The sequence below is a fragment of the Pseudonaja textilis genome, chromosome 14 (genome assembly GCF_049901715.1).
Source record: "Pseudonaja textilis isolate UNSWEBS1 chromosome 14, rPseTex1.2, whole genome shotgun sequence".
In the NCBI taxonomy this organism is placed as follows: Eukaryota; Metazoa; Chordata; class Lepidosauria; order Squamata; family Elapidae; genus Pseudonaja; species Pseudonaja textilis.
This window is the reverse complement of record NC_142003.1, coordinates 15,250,880-15,270,609: the sequence shown is the minus strand read 5'-3', so window position 1 is coordinate 15,270,609 and position 19,730 is coordinate 15,250,880. Positions and strand designations below refer to the sequence as shown.

The following is a 19,730-nucleotide window of genomic DNA, read 5'->3' as shown; positions in this document are numbered from 1 at the left end:
ATTCTGATGGATTGGTTGCTTATTTGATTAGTTACTTAAACATGATGGCACCCCTGCCAGTCTCCAGGGGATTTTGTGATGGAAAACTGTGTGTGTGATTGAAGAGAGCTGAATCTGCAACTTCTTTCTTTTTTCTTTCTCTTCCCTCAGGTGTGGTATTAGGTGGCAGTGGGGACCGATCGATCCGTTTCCGACCCACTCTAGTCTTCCGAGACCACCACGCGCATCTTTTCCTGAACATCTTCAGCGATATTCTGGCAGATTTCAAGTAGCCAGGATCCCACCTTGCACCGAGAGAGGCCAAATATCTTCTCAGAATCGGAGAATAGTTTATTTAAGATCATAAATATATATGTATATACATATAATATATATTTTCACTAATAGGAAAGAAAGATGGAATTCATAAAGCGCTTCTTTTTTTTTTAATGATTGGTTTGATCATGCTCACCTCCAGCACAAACTGCTTCTGGCTAAATAATAATAATAATCTGGACATGCTTTGGATGTCCTCGGCCATCTCCTTTTGACCTAGCAAAGGCTAAATGATCGGTTTCGGGTTTCAAAGCTTGGCCTGGAATTTGAATTCCTAAGTTTGCTTTCTTGCAATGGGCTCCTAGTGCCCAAGTCTGGAAAGTGCACTTCTACTGCCATGGATCCAGAGCACTGTTGAAGATAGAAATGACGGTTGGGATTCCAAGGAGAAAGCAGCCGTTGGACCCACCCAAGGAATCCCTTTGCAGAAGTGTGGTCTCTTCTGAAGCACACAGTGAAACTCAACATCCCTCCACGTCGCGTGTCTGCTAACGTTGGACTCTTATCTGTACTGCCCGGAGGGTCTGCAGGCCTCTCCAGGTGGAAGTTATGGATCTTGGAAGACTCACAGCATCTGTTCCAAGCCATGATCCTCTTTTACGCAGGAGTTGCCTAAAGGGAATTGGGACTTTCCATGTGCCAACTTCCTTCTCTGCTTTGTTGCTTGTAAACCTATTGCTGTCATTGCTTTTATTTTACATTTTTCGCCCATCTTCACTTGGACATGCCGGTGGCATTTCCTTTGGCGACAAAACAGGGTTTCTTTTTTAAATCAGAAGGACAACCCCAGGTGTTTGGAAGGGCTCTTTGGCAGAAACAGGGTAGAATTTTTTTTGCAATTGTGGGGTGTGTGTGTCAAATGGAGCCAGCAAAAAGAGTTAAACCCATCACCTTCTGCAGCTGTGGTGCACCGTAATGGCATCCAGCTCTCCTCATCCATGATTGCAGCCTCCAGGACCCTTCAAAAGCTCTTGTCTATACTGCCTTTTTTTAAATACAACGGAAGGGGAATGTGCGTTGGGGAATGATCGTATGAATTCTAATGTAATTTTAATTCAACTTGGTTTGGCTTCTGTTCTAGCTTTGTCCTTTGTTTGAAGTGGAATCCAAAGCTCACGCATGGTCTTGGTGACCAGTGATGCCTCCTTCCCATCCTCCGTGGAGCTTTTGGAGGAATAATCTGGTCCCAATCTGGTTGCAAAATGAGAGCATTTATAGCTTTGCCAACCTGTGATTTGGGCTCAAAGTTTGCTGTTTCTGCAGCCTCCCACTCATGCATGGAGGCCCATTTTGTCCATGCCAGTTTATGAGTGTGGATTCTGAAGTCTTTCCAACAGGAAAACTGCCTCTTCAAGGGACTGGAAATGAAGCAGACTGTATGGAAGAGCCACGGTGGAGCAGCGGTTAGAGCGCAGTCCTTGCAGGCTACTTCTGCTGCCTGCCGGCTGCCTGCAATTTGGCAGTTTGAATCTAACCAGGCTCAAGGTTGACTCGGCCTTCCGAGGTCAGTAAAATGGTGTATAAGTCTAAGTGCTATTGCTAACTATTCTTCCTGTTTCGAACGAGGCTCTCATGAAAACAGGAATACACCATTTAAAACTTTTTCCTGTGCCCTTTAACCAGAATCCCAACCTGCAAGCTAGTTGATGAAGAAGTGTGTGGATAGAAAATAAAATTGTTATGCACTTCAAGTGACCTGGTTACAGGTAGTCCTCAACTTATGATCACCGTTAAGTCCCAAATTTCTGTTGCTAAGCAAGACAGTTGCTGAGTTTTAAACCCCAACTTTTCTTGCCGCAGTTGTTAAGTGAACTACTGCAGTTGTTAAATGAATAACATGGTTGTTAAGGGAATCCGGCTTCCTCATTGACTTGGCCATGTCAGAAGGTGGCAAAAGGGGATCACATGACCCCAGGGACACTGCAACTGTCATAAATTCAGGCCAGTTGCCAAATGTCTGAATTTGGATCCTGGGACCATGGGAATGCTGTAATGCTTGGGGGGGGGGGGGAGGGAAATGGTCATGGCTCCCTTTTTTCCAGACTGTTACAACAGTCACTAAATCAGCTGCTGTAAGTCGAGGACTTTCTGTATGTAACCACCACCCCCTGAAAATGTCACTGGGGCAGAATATCTCCCCTCTCCCCCCTTCTCTACTTCTGTCCTTCCGGGACAAGCTCAGAAATAGGATGGGAAATCTGATGACCTTTGGGACTATAGAAGATGAGAAGAGGATGAAAAACCGGAAGTTAACAGTATTAAATCCCTTATCCGTCACCACCACCACCCCGCCCCACAATCTGGAAGGCCAATGGGGCTGTTGCCAGTTGGTAGCGATAGTAGTTGGAGGGTGCCAAAAAAGGCCACAAAAGAATGGCAAGGGGCACTTGGGGTTCAAAAGATCACAGACGATCAGGCTTCATTCTCGCAAGAGCTGGATCTAGTGAGACGGAAACAAGGGATTCTCGGGCTGGACAGAACCATTTTGCAAACCTAGAACAGATATGTTGGGAGTCTTTCATGAGGCTGAAAAGAAAACCATCAAATTTCCAGAGTCTCAAAAAGAGCCTAAAATTTAAACCATGTAAAGGATAGAGAGAAATAATTGACTTTTTGTCTTCTGCAGTAGGCAAATCTTCTAGAGATATATATATGGCTTCTTTCTTGTCTACAATAAAATAACTAATTTAGCTGTGTTGGATCTCTTGAGCTTCTGATGTGAGTGAGGTTATGAACATCAAGTGAAATGCCTAAAAGTCTCGGTTGGGTGTGAAAAATTGCAAGATTTATCTAGTCATACTCCCAGCATTACAGGAGGGGCTTACAGTTTAACACCAATATTAAACATTGCAGATCACACTGGTAATCACCGAAGCTATCCATTTTGTTTCAATATTACCCCTGCTTTCAGTGCCCTAGGGTTTCCTGGGTAGTAGTGAGGCCATTCTCTTGGAATGAGCAGTAGCAACAGGTGCGCAGGTGTATAAAAACACAACCAGCACCTAAAGCCCAAAGATTACCAAGGTGGTCATCCCTGGGGGCCCAAGAAATCCTTTTAAGTTGGCACTGGTTGGTCGCATGAGTTCAAGGAACAGTAGTCCATTTCTGAAGGGAAAGAAGAGAAGATTTCTGGTTTTAGTCGGCGGTGGTTCCCTCCAAGGCCAACCAACCATTCCAAGGTCAAACCCAAAAGAGGAAAACCCAAGTCCTGCTCATCTACAAAAATGTCTCTCTCACTCTCTTCTTGTATCAACAAATCTCTCTTCCCCCTCAACAAAGACTTGATCTATTCAACCTTTTATACCTTCCACCGCCTCACCCAGAAATCTGGAAAAGGAAAAGGGGGTCAGCAGTAGAAACAGTATGCAGGTTATCTAATGAACACCCAGTGGTTCTCTCCCTTCATCCAGGTCCTGTTTTCCTTTGCACAAGTCCTTGATCTGCTGGCTTTTTGCAGCCTCCAAAGCCAAGAATCCAAACGCTGCCTTCCTTCATCTGGGTTCTTCTGCGCCACCTTTGGAATCCACCTAAATAACAATCATTTATGACTGTTAGTCAAGGAAGAAAAGCTTCAGAAAAAGAACAAGCAAAACAAATAATTAATTCAAGCATGCTGCTGTGCAGTGAAGGATACCTGACATGCCTTCTTGATTCAGCGATGGTAGTTCTGATATTCCATGATTCTGGGAATATTGAAAAGCGGTGTTTAGTTTGAGAAGGCAACTGGACCGATTCCTATCTGGGAAGCTTCATCAGTTGCATTGGATGCTGCGGGAGAGATGGAGAGACAGTTGAGATTAGTTGGTGAGAGGCGGGGAATGATGGGTTCTGACAGGATGGGGTGTGTGTGTGTGTGTGTGTGTTGAAATATTGTGTTTTCTGTGCAGTCAACTATCTTAATTCTTTCTGAGGGCCATTGTGGTTCCTTGGGGGGTTTACCTGGGACCTCAGGGTCACCTGAACCAGAGGTGTGGAATCTTCTTGGAATAGCCAAAAGGATTTGCATTGTAAATTGGGGATAAGTGGGTGTCTTATCCCGACCCCTTGAGAGGGGGCTGCTTAATCCTAACATAAATGGCGTCTTTGTGAGAAGACCCCCTTCCTCAGATGTTGAAATATTTTGGGGGAAATTAAAAGAGGGTAGAATATTATATTTCCCCAAAGGAGAAGCATGTCCTTAGAGGGAGAAAGCATTCTCCCCCCCCAAAAAAAATCCTCTTTACTCAAAAAGTGGACTTTGCTGTCTTCAAAACTGAATATAACCTTAACAATAAACTTAAGAGCTAGTCCTTCTGGCTGCGCTTCTTGTCTGGACTACCTCGCAAGGCTGGTAGGAGGCTGAGAAGTTCGGTCAGTCCAGCCCGAGGCTTTTGGGGGAGCAGCCAATAGACCCCACGGTGAATTGGAGTGGTCGCCCCCATTTACTCAGCGGCGGCTGAGGCGGCCTTGGGAGATTCCGCCCCCGTCGAGATCCTCGAGCCCAACGCCAGTGCGCAGCCTCTGAAATCCACCCCCCTTGAGGTCCTCGAGCCCAACGCCAGTGCGCAGCCTCTGAAATGCCCCGTCAGTTTCTCCCTCCCAGCCAAAGACTCTTCTCTCCCCCAACCGCCACTTACTCCCCTGCCCCCCCACTCCCCGCGAAGGGGCGGAGCCTCGTTTGTTTGCCTCCCAGTCCCTCAAATCGCCACACACACCCCCAGGAGGAGAATGGGCGGAGCCTCGCTTGTCTTCCTCGTTGTCACTCAAACCGTCCCCCACGGAGAAAATGGGCGGAGCCTCGTAGGCCTGCCTCGCGGTGGCTTTTACGACAGAAGGGCCCGTTAGCGTCATCGCCGCCTTTGGCAGAAGCGCTTTACGACCGCTTTACGGCGGGCGCAAGATGGCGGTGGCGTCGCCCTTCAGCGGCGCTCTGCAGCTGACCGACCTGGACGATTTCATCGGCCCCTCGCAGGTGGGCGCCAGTTTGGGGTCCGCTTCCCTGGGCCGAAGCGACCCTCTCAGGCCTTATCGGTAGCCCTGTCAGGTGGGCGAGCGTGGGCTGGCAGGAGCTGCCCTTCTCCGTTGGCCGAAGCGGCGTCGTTGTGCCCCAAGGGCCGCCGGGAGGACGGGCTTCCCTCACACCCTCGCTGCGGTTGGGGTTTCCGTGTCTAGGAAGCGGCCTCAGTTTCAAAGAGCTCCGTTCTGGGGCCGTTGTGAAAGCTTCTGCGTGGTTTGTAAAAGGAGCCGGGCGGTATAAACAATGGCTGTTGACGGCCCTCTTGTCCACTTGGCATCGGGCCCGGAAGGCTGCTCTCGCCCTCCCCTCCGGCCTTGGGCGCTCCCCTCCCGGGAGCAAGCAGCCGGGAAACAGGCCGCGCTCTCATGTAGAACATAGAATAACGGAGCTTGGAAGCGACCTTGGAGGCCTTCTTAGTCCAGCAGCCCCCTCCTCAAGCAGGGGACCCTCTCCTGCTCCGGACAAATGGCTGCCCAGGCTCTTCTTGAAAGCCTCCCGTGGTGGAGCGCCCACCCCTTCTGAAGTCCAGTTGTTCCACTGGTTGATTGTCCTCCCTGTCAGGAAGTTTCTCCTAGTTGCTTCTCTCCCCAGTTCATTTCCACCCGTTGCTTCTTGTCCTGCGCTCAGGTGCTTTGGAGAATAGCTTGACTCCTTCTTCTTTGGGACAGCCCCTGAGATATCGGAACACTGCTGCTCTCCTGTCCCCACTAGTCCTTCTTTCCACTAGACTAGACACACCCAGTTCCTGCAGCCCTTCTTTATATGATTTAGTCTCCAGGGCATTTAATCATTTTAGTTGTTCTTCTCTGCACTCTTTCCAAGAGTCTCAGGTTCTCTCTTATATGGCCAAAACTGGATGAAGCATTCCAAGTGTGGTTTTACTAAGATTTCACCTGAAATCCCTCCGAGATGAAGACTAAATCGTTCCACTGGTTAACTTTCCTCACTCTTGGGAAATTTCTCCTTAGATCTAGGTTGCTTCTCTCCTTGACTAGTTTCCATCTGTTGCTTCTTGTCCTGCCTTCTGGTGCTTTGGAGAATAGCTTGACTCCTTCTTTGGGGCAGCCCCTGAGATATTGGAAGGCTGCCGTCATGTCTCCCCTAGTCCTTTTCTTTAAACTAGACATAGACTGTTCCAGCAACTGTTCTTCATATGTTTTAGTCTCCGGGCTCCTAAACAACTTTGTTGCTCTTTATAAATTATCCTCTTATAAAAGCTTCACCTGTGCTCCATTTTTTTCTTATGTCTGTACTTTTATTTAGATTCTTTAAAAATTTCAGGTTTTTTTTATAGACCTTGATTACTTATTCTTTTTGTAATAAGAGTTCCATTTAACCTTCATCTGTAAATTCTGCTTTCTCATATGTCAAAGACACTGGATTAAAATATGAGATCATGTTTGGTAGTATCTTTGTTTTTACTAATACAGCTAATTTCTTAGAAAACCAAAACGTATCTATTCTTGAAAAGGATTTGTGTCTTTCAGAAAAGTATGTATGTTCTTTAACATTTCCATTTATATGTTTCCATATATCTATGAGCTCAAAAGTTCCCTTTCATTTCAAAACATAACTTTTGGTAGTTTTCTTTTTTGCAGTTTATCTTGCATTAATTGATGCAAAAAACAGTTTTTTAACTCATTCTGAAAAAATAATTCCAATTTCCCAAGACACACGAATTTTCATTCATTCATTAAAAATCTAGTAATTTTTCTGTAAATCCTTTAAAGAATATAGTTTTCATTAGATATGTATGTTCTGATTATTATAATTTTAGTCTCATTTGATTTTTTCTATATATCTATCAACTGTGAGTTTACAAAACAACTTACTTTTCCTTCATTGATCCTGAGGATATAAATTCTTGGTGAAAATAATTTGTAAAACAAATATTTTTGAGCAATAATTTGTATATTGTAAATCAAATATTTTTTACCCTTTTTTCTTATACAGGTTTACTGTAAGCAAATTACATCTTGTTTCATTTTTTTCAAATATTTTTTTCTCTTTTGCGGAGCATTGGCTTCATTTGTTTTCCATATTAGACATCTAAGATCCATATCTATGTTTTAAGCTTGGAAAAGGTGATGCCTGTGGAAATCAATTTAGTAGACTCACAGAAAACTTCAGAGTTTTCTGAAGGGGATGAATATAGTACCAGCCAGATCATAGTTATATTTGTGATTCACCTAGGAAGCTTGGTTTAAGTTAAACTTTAAATGTTTAATTCCACATATTTTTATATTTGTTTTGTTTTTATTACAGACGTTTGTTGTCTTATTGATTAAATTGTTTGATTTCCCGTTCAGGAATGCATAAAACCAATCAAAGTTAACAAGTCTGGGAAAGTAGCAGCTAAGATCCGTATTGAAGATGATGGAACTTATTTCCAAGTTGACCAGGTAAAGTTTTCTTTCCCCTGTCTGTGTGTGTTTTAGGGACTATAGAACAAACTTTTTTTCAGCATGTTTTAAAGTGATTGGTAACTGTTCAACACAAATCATCTTTAGCAGAACTTTTTGTTGGGCTGGAAGGCATTCTAGATTTGAGGACCAACAATTGATGTGGTTCATTTTTGTCATAATCAGAAACTTACCTCAGTTTTTGCTGTGAAACTCCAACTTTTGACAACAGATTAGTGTTCTCAAGGGTATAGTCTAGCACAAATCACTCTGTGGAGCAGAACAAAAGAAATCTGTAACAGCTCTATTGTCTTTGGTAGTGGGAACCCTGTAAACAAAAGTGGGAAATGATCATGAGTACAGGTAGTCCTCCACTTAAGACCACAATTGAGCCCAAAACTTCTGTTGCTAGATGAGACATTTGTTAAGGGAGTTTTGCCCCATTTTACAACTTTTCTTGCCACATTCGTTAAATGAATCATTGCCATTTTTAAATTAGGAACACAGTTGTTAGATGAATCTGACTTCCCCGTTGACTTTGTTCATCAGAAGGTCACAAAACGGGATCACATGATCCTGGGATACTGCAACCGTCACCAGTGTAAATTGGTTGACAAACATCCAAATTTGTGATTCTGCAACGGTTGTAGGAGTGAAACACAGCCATAAGTCACTTTTTTCGGTGCTGTTGTAACTTTGACCGGTCACTAAATGTAGTGTTGTAAGTCGAGGACTACCTGTTCCTAGGGTGTGTATGTGCGTCAAAAGGATCAAGATGGTAGCCACACAACCATGCTGCACGCAGGAAAGTGGTGGGGCTTCGTTTGTGTGGCGACAGCTCTCATTTGGCCTTCCCTGTGGATCCCCATCGCGATTACTTTTTTCAGGATGCTGACAGCAGTCCATTCGATGACTTCCTTCCTAGGACGGAGGGTCACAAAAACTGGAAAAGGCCAAGATTACCCTCAACGACTGCTTGGCCTGCAGTGGTTGCATCACGTCAGCAGAGAGCGTCCTCATCACTCAGCAGAGCCACGAAGAGTTCTCCAGAGTATTAAATGCCAATAAGGTAAAGTGATTTAGCATTTTAGTGTGGATTTATTATGTATTTAAATAGGGCAGAGGGAACAAATTGGAACCAAAGGCCTAATGATGATGATGTTGCATTTAATTTTGATTCTTGCACTAAGCAGGAAGTTATATTTTAATGGCTTCCCGCTTTCTCTTTTTCCATGACCATTTTTAATCATTATCTACCTTGAATATTTGTGGGGGAAAGGGCGGAGAAGGGACATGTTCACCATGAGTCAAATGTTAATATTAATTTTTGCTCCTCTAGTAAAAAGGTATGTTTAATGTATTAGATAGTAAATGAATGGAAATAGTTTACCTGCCTTATGTTATACAAATGTCAATGTGTTAGGTCAGTGGAGAGTTACTGTTTTTTCTTCCTTTTTTTAAACTAAAAGGCATCCAGTCCTCCCAAGAAATTGGTGGTGGTGTCTATATCTCCACAGTCCAGAGCTTCTTTAGCTGCAAGATTTGGAATGACTCCTTTAGACACCGCTAAGAAGCTGACAGCCTTCTTTAAGAATTTAGGTGAGTAGTTTTCATCTAAAAATGGAGATTTGCATATAAAGTTTGCTCCTTAAAATTCTCAAAATGGATGCTGAGCTAATCCGAGCAAATTAATCCAAATCAAAGTCATTTGTGTGTCATACCTAAGCAGTGTTAGGCAGAAATATAGGAAATGTGAGAAAATAAAACAAATTTAAAATATATGCATTGACATTTATATAAGCTGACATATTTAAAAGGTAGTAAAATGTTTTTCCTCATCTTATAGTAATTATAATAATTCAATCATTATCACCCATAAGCATGGAAACTAGCTTACAAAAATGAGTGTAAAATAATTCAATCATATTTCTGGGACGTTGTGAAAAATTCTGGATTATGCTGTTCTGAAACACTTGCAGAGAAATTGAACAGGGCAGCTATAAGAACTCGTTTCTGCACTTATGTGGAAATCATCAAGCACATGATGTAAATGAGAAAGTAATCTTATCCAATCTTCGCTCCTGTATTCAGTTATTGTGATTTCCTAATGCTTTGCAAATGTAATACTTTAATTTGCATTCAGAATTGTGAGGAGGCTAGGGAGGGAAAAAGGGAAGAAAGATCAGATATGAAAATTCAAGCAGCACAGGGTGAATTTGATGGCAGCTTATAAATAGCAACTGAGAAGGAAAGAAACAGCATTCAAAGTGTGTAAAGAAGTCACTGCAAATAAGGCTGGAACTTCTTATAATCAAAGACTATGCATTTGCTCCAGGCTAGCATTAACGGTGCCGTACAGAAATCTGTACAGTCCTTTCTGTAATCTTGACCAGCTGCATGAGCTAATGAAATACCATTCATAAGTCCTGTGAAATTGTTGCTGCTGATCGATGGTTGCTGCAGCTGATTGACCAAATGCCATCCTGAATTGCCCTTCCTCGTATCTATTCAACACTTATCTTCTCTTCCTTCTCCTTTATCAGGGGTGCATTTTGTCTTTGATACAACTTTCACCAGGAACTTCAGCTTGCTAGAGAACCAGCGGGAATTTGTGCAACGTTTCCAGAGACGAGTAGAAGATAAGAAGGCTTTGCCCATGTTAGCTGCTGCTTGCCCTGGTAAGTAAATGCCACATGGCACCAGAGGGGAGGGAAGACTGAAGCAAACCTCTCCTTGATGGGATGTACCCTAGATCTGACACTGTAAACCAGGGGTCCCCAAACTTGGCAACTTGTGCACTTCAACTCCTAGAATTTTGTGAGTTGAAATGCACAAAGTTGCCAAGTTTGGAGACCTCTGCTGTAAACACTGTAAAAATAAGGGGGGAATCACCTGGGTGCTGTGACCACAGTGACCTATTCCTGAAATTCTAGTCCCAATTAGGGTTTTAAGGGAGTTAATCTATACCAAAGCACCTGAGGGCAGGACCAGAAGCAACGGGTGGAAGCTACGCAAGGAGAGAAGCAACGTAGAACTAAGGAGGAATTTCCTGACAGGGAGAACAATTAACCAGTGGAATGGCTTGCATTCAGAAGTTCTGAGTACTCCATCACTGGAGGCTTTTAAAAAGAGACCGGACAACCATTTGTCTGAAATGGTGTAGGGTCCCGTGCTTGAGTGAGGGGTTGGACTAGAGGACCTCCAAGGTCCTTTCCAACGTTCTGTTATTCAACCTGTACAGAAGGGCAAAGGGGGGGAACTAGAACGAAGTCTTTAGAGGACTACCTGTATTTGCATTTTTAGAACTAAGCGGGCAATTTTGCAACTTCCATATATCCTGCCTGTTTTCCAGGCTGTGAATGATGGTATGGAAGCTGGGAAAGGCATGGAAAACATCGGAGGCATAATGGATCGAGAGACGGAGGGCCGTCCGTTGGCAGCTTTTGTCACAAATGGCAATTCACCCTGTGGGGAAAATAACCAAGAAATGTTTCAAATCATGCAAACCAATTGTGCCTTTGTGAACTCACGGAAATAGATTCAGAAATTCTTTTTGCAATTATCACATTTCTTTATCTCAAAAATGGCATTAAATATACCTTACCATAATCTGAGCAATTGCCTTTGTTGTCTTGCCCAAATATTTGGGGCTTGATAATATTTAGGTTTCTGGTTACATTCAGTTTAATGGATGGAAAAAAAGAACTTGTGCAACTGTTGAATTGGGCCATGGTCCATCTTTGCTAGGTAGCTTTCATTGACCCAAGATAGACAGCAGGATTGGTTTAATTCTTTTAAAACATTTCCCTTACAGGTTGGATCTGTTATGCTGAAAAAACCCATGGAAGTTTTATCATCCCATACATCAGCACTACCAGATCACCCCAGCAGATCATGGGTTCCCTGATTAAGGACCACTTTGCCAAACAACAGGTGTTGCTCAAAGTTTTCTCACAAGACAGCAGGTGTAATAGGAAGTTTGGAAGCCAGTAGAGGCAAAGGACAAACTGGCAAATGTGCTACAAGTATCTGCTGTAGTTGTAACTCAGAGCCTTTGCTCCCTCTGTAAAAACAGGATTTGTGTGTGTATGTGTGTGTGTTTTCCCAAAGGGACAGCCAGTTTTTCCTTATTCAGTGATCTATCCATAGAGCCATGATGGCACAGTGGTTAGAATGCAGTACTGCAGGCTACTTCTACCTCTGCTGCCTGCCAGCTGCCTGCAATTTGGCAGTTCAAGTCCACCAGGCTCAAGGTTGACTCAGCCTTCTGTCCTTCCAAGATCAGTAAAATGAGGACCAAGATTGTTGGGGGCAATAGGCTAACTCTGTGAACTGCTTAGAGAGGGATGTAAAGCACTGTGAAGCCGTATATAAGTCTAAGTGCTACTGCTATTGCTAAGGAATATGGTGGTTTGGGTGGTTAGCTGGGGTTGGAGGTTAGCAAGTTTGCGTTGGAGACCTAAGTGCTGCCCTGGGGTGAGCTGAGCTCCTGTCCTTCATTCTAACACCTGCTGGGAATCCCCTCAGCAATGGTCATTCACCAGCTAATCCTTTCAACTCGGAAGCGCCTCAGTGCTTCTGCCATAAGTGCAACGCAATCTACCATGATGTGATTGTCCCCCACTGGGTCACTTAGACCTGCCATTCTGTATATGTTACTCTTCAGATGTACAGCTACAATTCCAGGAATACCCTAGCCAACATTTGGAGAGCAATAGAGGGGGAAGTGATATATAAAAGAGAAGGGTGAGCTGAACCGTCAAATTTCTGATTGCCTGACCACTCAGGCCCCAAACCGGGATGTGGTTCTGTCCTTTGTTCTCAGTTGCATGTTGGGAATTTAGGGCTACGTATTCTTTTTGCCAGTTTCAATACCATTTCAAAACCCTTTTGTTCCAGAGCCGGACCCCAGACCAAATCTACCATGTCACTGTGATGCCTTGCTATGACAAAAAGCTAGAAGCTTCCAGGCCAGATTTTTTCCTTGAAAAGCACCAGACCCGGGAGGTTGACTGTGTGATTACAACAGGTAAAGGGCAGATCTAAATGATCTTGGAGAGGGAAGGACCCTGCTCCTCCTCCGTCAGTGCCTTCTGTGAATTAATCCTGCTCTGATAGGAATCTTGATAGAGGCCAGGGTCTCATTTATCACAGGTGGGGAGGGGGAAGCTTCAAATTAAGTACTTCAGCCACGCAATTGGGGACAGAGAGACAATGCAGATTACTCTCTTGATATATTTACTAGGGATATGCAAATAACATAGAATGTGAAACACTTCATTTTGAATTAGAATGGATTTTTCTTACATTTCTGGATTTCTTGAACTCAAAGTGAGATGGGGTTTTGTTGCTCCAAGTGTAACAGATTTGAGGCATTTTATATAATCCTAGTATTTACTATAAGAAGGAATTAGTTCTGGGTTTTTTTATACACCACCTGATCCCAGTGACTTGAGGCATCCAAGAAACATGATTATTACTGCCTCTGGCAAGCTTGCAATTTAATGGGTTGAACATAGTTCCAAGATAGAAAGAGGCTAGTGACTGAAGAGATAGAAGGAAGCTGGTGACTCTCACTAGCTACAGCAAACTCAGGCCGAGGGAGTTAACTGGTATCTGACACTTATTTTTTTCCCATCTGTAGCACCCCTGCCCAAATTCTAACTCCTATCACTCAAGGTCATGCAGCATAAATTTAATACTTCCTTTTTCAAAAACGGATTCATGCCCAGTAGGAAAAAAAGGCACAAATCAAATATTGCATTCTTGCACTTCCATTTAACTTTCATGTTGGAAGTTTCCCGTTGTATGCCAGTGAGACTCACCTGGGATTACCTTAGAATCCTGTGAAGCTTCTTGTCTAGAGACTTGATCTCTAGGATCTGCTTGAGTTAATTGTCACAACTCTTTATTTCAGGAGAAGTCTTAAAGTTGCTGGACCAGGAAGGAGTGTCCCTTCTTGAAGTGAATCCTGTGCCTTTGGATAGCATGTAAGACCCTCCCTGGGAATTCAGCTACTTGCCAGGCTGCAGTCTGTTTTCTCCACTTTCTTCTGCGACATCACCAGGAGAGGATGATGCATCCCTTCTCCTGGTCATTACAGCTCACGGACGAATAGATCCAGATGACCTCAGTGAGCTGGTTTTAGTTTTGTCCTGGCTGGATCCACTTTGATTTAGAATTGCACATTGTTTAAAGGCCAAGTTAGGCTTAATAAAAGTTGTTCAACTCAATTCAAGAGCATGGCCAAAGTCCAATTTACAGTTCGGAGCATCTCTCACTGATGAGACAGTGAGAGATCAGCCACATCTCAAAAGTGATCAAGTTTGCCATCTGCCTAGCAATAAGCTGCTCAATGTGTCTTCTGCCATTGCAGATGAGGCTGGGTTTGGATGCTATGCTGTTCCCCTCTCCTCTATCCCTAGATTGGACTTTGGTTTTCCTAAAACACTGCTGGGCATTTGGTGGTATGTAATATTTAATGGGATGCTGTTGTAAAATTTGAAACGGATTGGAACTGGTTGGCCCTTACCTGGGAGACTAGCAAGGAGAGCCAAGGGCTGGAGACTAAACCAAGAAGTGGTGGTGGTGGGAAATATCCTGAAAGAAGGCAGCAGAAATGAATTCCCGTATTGTGTCCCAAGAATACAAGGAGTCGTTCAGGCCCTGTGGATGGTAGCCCTTAGCCAATCTTTGCTGGTCTTGAGAAAACCCCATGTCCTTTGGCTGGATAGGAAAGTCAGAAAAGAAAACTGCATGGATGTAAGTATCTCCATAGAGTGACCAGGAGTCGAGAACTTGACTTTGTAGCCCTTTTGTCGCCACTGCAGGTTTGGCAGCCTTTTGGAAGAGCAGCTGTTTGGCCATTCTGGAGGCGGCTCTGGGGGATACTTGGAGCACATATTCAGATATGCAGCAAAGGAGCTCTTTGGCATTCCAGTGAAGGAGCTTCGCTACAAGACCCTGAAGTAAGGAGCTTGACTTCCTTCCTAGCCCTTCTTCCCCACCCCCCACCCCCTGCCTCCACCCTCTTCCCAGAAGGGAACAGGATAGTGGCATTCACTCAGATCAGTCATAGGACGCACCCGGCCTTCGTATTTTCTTGTGGCCATGTTCTAAATTTCAGGGGTAAAAATGTCCTAGTACACTGATTTTCTGCTCTTTTGAGGCTTCATGAAATAACCTGTGAGGGGCAGTTTGTTAAGCTCAGATTTTTTTCTACCTTGTGACATGAAAAACGTCAGGAGGGAATCACCTAATGGTTCTGCATAGTTTTTTTTTTTTTAAAAAAAAAGAGGAATCACTTCCCCCAAGCCCAGGAGGAAAAAGGTTGGCCTTGCCTCTGTTACCAGTGTTCTTTCCATCACTGCCTGGCCCACTGGGGCTTTTCACCCCTTCTATGTAAAGTATAGCCCTTCAACTAAAAGGCTGTTAAACCCTTAGACTGAGTAGTTGCTGCCTGTAAGTGCTTGAATCTTGCTAGTGCAGTTCCAAAAAAATGCCAGGAATTGCTCAGTTCTTCCAGCACAGCAAGAAAGGGGTGTTTTGTTTTTGTTTTTTTCAAAAGGCAAGTGGAGTTTGTTTCTCCTTGAAGACGTTTTGCTTCTCATCCAAGAAGCTTCTTCAGTGAGAACTGAAGAACTTTCTTGGATCGGAAGCGAAACATCTTCAAGGAAAAATAAAGTTGCCTTTTGGGGGAAAAAAAAACCATCTTTGGGACAACCGTGACCTGAATGACTGAGGATACCTTTCTTATTTTTCCCCAATCTGTGATGCTGCCGAAGCCCAACTGGCGTTTCTCTCCTCGCGAGCCTGGAGGAAAAGCTTTGGCTGTCAATCCTCTATGCTCTCTAATGTTCATCCTCTCAGAAACAAGGATTTTCAAGAGGTGACGCTGGAGAAGGATGGCCAGACTCTCCTGCACTTCGCCCTGGCGTATGGATTTCGGAACATCCAAAACTTCGTGCAGAAACTGAAACGCGGAAAGCTGCCCTACCATTATGTCGAGGTGATGGCTTGTCCCTCAGGTGAGGATGGCTGCAGGTCTGAGGTGGCAAATGGCTGGAAGGGAAGAGACAGGTGCCTTCCTGATGATATGGTGACTTTAGCGCTCCCCGGGACTATTTCAGGAATTCTTTCAAGAGGGGAAAGGGTCGGCCTGGTGAGGGCTGCGTAGGTACCGTGGCAGCCTGCTACGTTCCCCTTGCCAATGGAGCACTGAATGATGCCAAGGAAAAGGCAGGCCACCAGCCTGTGTTCTGTTCTCAAGAATTCCTTTGCTTCACAAATAGGTCTTGGAAACTTGCTTAGAAAATGAAATAGATGGGCATTTTGGCTTTTTAGGGCTGGGTTTGGATAGTTACCCCCACCATCCACCCAGATAAGTAGGGGTCATAGGCAGTCTCCTACACACCCACATTTTGTGAGTAGTCCACCCCTTCCCTTTCCCATTGTTTACCTGGAGTAGCTCCCTACAGGTAGTTCTGGGCTTACAACAGTTCTTTTAGCGAGTGTTCAAAGTTACAACGGCACTGAAAAAAGCAATTTATGACCATTTTTCATCATTACTACTTTTGGAGCATCTGCAATGATCAAATTTCAGGTGCTTGGCAACTGACTCATATTTAAGACAGTTGCAGTGTCCCGAGACACTTCAGACAGTGCATTTGATCCCCTTTTTTGCAGCCTTCTGACAATTAAAGTCGACGGGGAAGCTGGATTTGCTTACCAACCATGTTACTAACTTATTAACTGAAGTGATTCACTTAACAACTGAGGTAAAAAAGGACGTAAAATGAGCCAAAACTCACTGAACAAACGTCTCACTTCACATAAATTTTGGGCTCAGTTATGGTTGCAAATTGAGGATTTACGTGTACTTCCAACTTAACAGCCCACTGCCAAAAGTCCAGCCTCCTCCAGCTCACCCCCTCAAGTTAGCAACTCCCAGTTTTAAGCCAAATGCTCCCTCGCTTTCCTTGCCTTCAGCTGCCAATCCTTATTTTCCAGGGTGCTTAAATGGAGGGGGACAGATCAGAGCAGAAGGAGAATCCAGCAAAGATCTGCTCCATCGTGTGGAGAGTCTCTATGAAATGGCCCAGCCAGAAGACCCCGAGACGAATGAAACCATCAGCGACCTCTACGACCAGTGGCTTGGGGGCCCCACTTCTCAGCAGGCTCGGAGTCGCCTCCATACACAATACCATGCGGTGGAGAAGGCCAGCACAGGCTTTAATATTAAGTGGTAAATTGGCTCAGCTCGTGTAGCACAACAATGCGCGGGTCACCAACCCCTAGGCCACAGCCCACGATCGAGCCATGGCCTATTCGCAACCAGGCTGCGCGAATGGCAGACTGGCTGGCCTGCATGTGCAGCTCAACTTGCACAAGCGGCACACATGCGCAGCTTGCAACCAAGTTCTGTCTGTGTGCGGGCCCACCGCTTGTGCAGGCCAGTTCTTCCCCCCACCCCCAAGCTGGGCCACCAAGTTGCCTGCTGATGTAGAAGATCACTTCTTGCCGCAGATGAAGCGGAAAGTTTCATTTTTTAAGCAAATGGTTGCATCGAAGATTTATATTTGAATTTTTAAAAATTATAAGGCAAAGCATCGGCTTCACAGCAAACGACAGTGCACTCCGCTGGATTTTTTTTATCAGATCTTTAGAGGAGAAAAGTTAGTTTACTCTTTCTACAGCTCCGTCACGTTTTTTCCCCTACTGCCAGAAAGTTAGAATTTTTGAAATGAGCTCTTCTGGATAATTGCACGAGAACAAAATGGAGCCAGTCCGAATTTGGCATTTCGAGAGAAGGGACCAACATTTTTTTTTTAAAAAAATGGTTTGGGTGTTTATGGAGGGAAAAAAAAATACCTCTCCTTACAATGACTCTGGACGGGTGGGGCATTGAGTAGCAGCACCGTTCTGGTTCCCCCGCTCCGGTCATGTGGCACAAAGCGGAGCATTTGCAGCCTTGTCCTGTCCTAGTCCACATGCAACATGAGGAGCAGGAACAGAAATGCACATCCCCTGCTCCGTTGAGGGATATCACAAAGGCTATGTGTGTAAACAGTCAACAACCATCAATAAAATAAGAAATTGACCATAGAACATAGAATCAGTTTTCCACTTTGTCTCATTTCTATAAGGGCCGCCCAAAATTTGCCTATCGTGTGGGGTAAGTATCTGAAAGTGTAGTTTCACATCTGCCTTGTTGCTAGAACAGCAGGCACAATATATCATTTTTTTTCCAAATATCTCAATAGAATTGTTGCACTGTTTCAGCCTGCCCAACCTTTATCTGGAGAGCAAACCTGCTGAACGAAGGGGATTTTGGACACTACAAGAACAAAAGGGAGAACATTATGTTTGGGCCTAAAAAGTTCTTTGATCTGAAAGTGAAGGTAATTCAGGTTTGCTGGTTTGGAGATGCACTGTGCAGTCCGCTCTTATTGGATTCTCTTGGCTTTATTCTGGCAGCCCATGCGATTTATTTTTATGAGCCCTCCATTGCCTCCCAATTTTCGACAGCTTACATTTGCCTTTGAGATGAATCCAATTAGCCCGTTCTCATCTGTTAAGGGGGGAAAAAAAGTAGAGACGTCAAAATACTTCCTTCTCATTTCTACAAAACATTGATGTCGAGCGAGGGATCTGTATTGCAGGGTGTTCAGAAGATGACAGATATTCCTTAATCACACCAGGGTTTTTCTTTTAGCTCAAAAAGATTTCACCCCACCCAACTGGCTCCTTCTGGCCACGATGGGGTAGCTTCCGCTTGCCCTGGGAGCCGCCTCCTCAAAGCGATCCTCGGCTATGGAAAGAAGGGAGGGGTTTGGGGCTGGGTCTCACTCATTCTCTCAATGATTCCATCTCAATCACCAGGCACAGGGCTACGGAGGGAACATTTGGAGTGTATGGTGGCTTTGAGCACCTGAAGGAAAGGTTGGGTTTAAATCCCAACAGAACAATTTTTAAAAACAAATTAAGAATGAACGAACGGTTGTCATTAATTTCATAGTAAATTGGGAGGCAGGCAACACTATATATTTCCTCCTCCGCTTTGCATAGCTCCACAGTGCCTTCCTTCACAGAAGTAAGGAGTTACTCCAATGCTCGTCACCATGTTTTCAGCAAGGTAGTTACGCATTGGAAGGAAAGGATGCCGTTTCCCTCCTTGGTGAAGTGGAAGGAGGCAACTTCACTTCCCAACAAGCTCCTGCCCCATTTGATGCTGCTGGAAAGGGGCCGTGCGATCTAGGTGTATTTGCTGCAGGTGTCAAAAAGGGAGAATAATGCCAAGATTCAGAGCCTCCCAAACGTGCTTTAGATCAGTGGTCACCAACCAGTGAGCTGGGGACCACTGGTGGTCCGTGAGAAAATTTTGGTGGTCTGCAGGGAAATGTTACCCCCAAAGGCTCCAGGCTGCGTGGGAACACAAGGCTGCGCTGCCCACATGGCCCGTGGAAACAGGCTTGCACTGCGAACAACACAAGGTAGTGAAGGGAGATGGAAAAGGCGGAGGGGGGAACTTGCTCCCCTCACCCCACACGCCATGCCTGGCCACTGGGCTGCTGCTTTCCGCTGCTTCTGCTTTTGGCTGCATGCAAGGAAAGCAGCAAAAGTCTTTCTTTCTCTTCCCCAAATTCTGCCAGAAACGAGTCTTTGGGACCCTGCATGGCCACCTGCTCCAAGAGGTTGCGCCGACAAAGACTCCTTTCTGGCAGAGTTTGGGGGAGAGAAAGAAAGACTTCTGCTGCTTCTGCTGTTTTCCTTGCATGAAGCCAAAAGTCTCTCACACTCTCTCCCCCTGAGAACAGAGCTGGAGATCCCAAATAAAGAATGATCGATCGGTAGGAAAACGGGGTGGGGGAATTTCCTGCAGACTTCTTTGGGGATTTTCCCAGGGTCTCTGATCCGCGCCAGGATTTAAAATTATGAATTGGATGGTCCCTGAGGTCCAAAAGGTTAGCGACCCCTAATTTAGATGACCTCTGCAATGGGCGTTCAAACTTTTTTCT

The 19,730-nt window shown here is 44.6% G+C and overlaps 3 protein-coding genes and 1 long non-coding RNA gene across 6 annotated transcripts in view; 2 read left to right on the top strand and 2 right to left on the bottom strand.

Moving 5' to 3' along the window:
• ABAT (4-aminobutyrate aminotransferase) overlaps positions 1–3,011 on the top strand; it is a 54,876-nt gene extending 51,865 nt beyond the window's left edge. The window contains exon 16 of the mRNA XM_026704102.2: positions 151–3,011. Within this exon, the coding sequence (XP_026559887.1) occupies positions 151–272 (122 nt within the window). The 3' untranslated portion in view covers positions 273–3,011. The remainder of the gene's footprint in view (positions 1–150) is intronic.
• Positions 3,012–3,078: 67 nt separating this feature from the next.
• Positions 3,079–5,078, bottom strand: LOC148124698 (uncharacterized). The gene is made up of 3 exons (XR_015739546.1): positions 4,634–5,078; positions 3,950–4,083; positions 3,079–3,842 (listed from the first exon to the last, which is right to left on the bottom strand). It is a non-coding gene; the product is annotated as an uncharacterized LOC148124698 (long non-coding RNA).
• A 97-nt stretch (positions 5,079–5,175) lies between these two features.
• On the top strand, positions 5,176–17,827 carry CIAO3 (cytosolic iron-sulfur assembly component 3). The gene is made up of 11 exons (XM_026704103.2): positions 5,176–5,266; positions 7,621–7,713; positions 8,639–8,782; positions 9,183–9,312; positions 10,257–10,391; positions 11,528–11,646; positions 12,613–12,742; positions 13,631–13,703; positions 14,544–14,681; positions 15,583–15,740; positions 16,723–17,827. The coding sequence occupies exons 1-11, from the start codon at positions 5,195–5,197 to the stop codon at positions 16,959–16,961; spliced, it is 1,431 nt and encodes a 476-aa protein (XP_026559888.1). The 5' UTR covers positions 5,176–5,194; the 3' UTR covers positions 16,962–17,827.
• Positions 17,547–19,730, bottom strand: part of HAGHL (hydroxyacylglutathione hydrolase like) — a 16,543-nt gene continuing 14,359 nt past the window's right edge. For all 3 annotated transcript variants that reach the window (XM_026704110.2, XM_026704108.2, XM_087912638.1), the window contains one exon: positions 17,547–18,283. Coding sequence is in view for 1 of the 3 variants with exons in the window: in XM_026704108.2 (XP_026559893.1) it covers positions 18,280–18,283 (4 nt within the window). In the remaining 2 variants the exon portion in view is untranslated. The remainder of the gene's footprint in view (positions 18,284–19,730) is intronic.

Excerpts from the sequence above, each read along its gene's own strand:
- CIAO3 (XM_026704103.2), top strand. The coding sequence starts at position 5,195 with ATGGCGGTGGCGTCGCCCTTCAGCGGCGCTCTGCAGCTGACCGACCTG. Across the intron at positions 13,704-14,543 it reads CCTGTGCCTTTGGATAGCAT|GTTTGGCAGCCTTTTGGAAG; the intron begins GTAAGACCCTCC and ends TCGCCACTGCAG. Across the intron at positions 14,682-15,582 it reads CTTCGCTACAAGACCCTGAA|AAACAAGGATTTTCAAGAGG; the intron begins GTAAGGAGCTTG and ends TCATCCTCTCAG.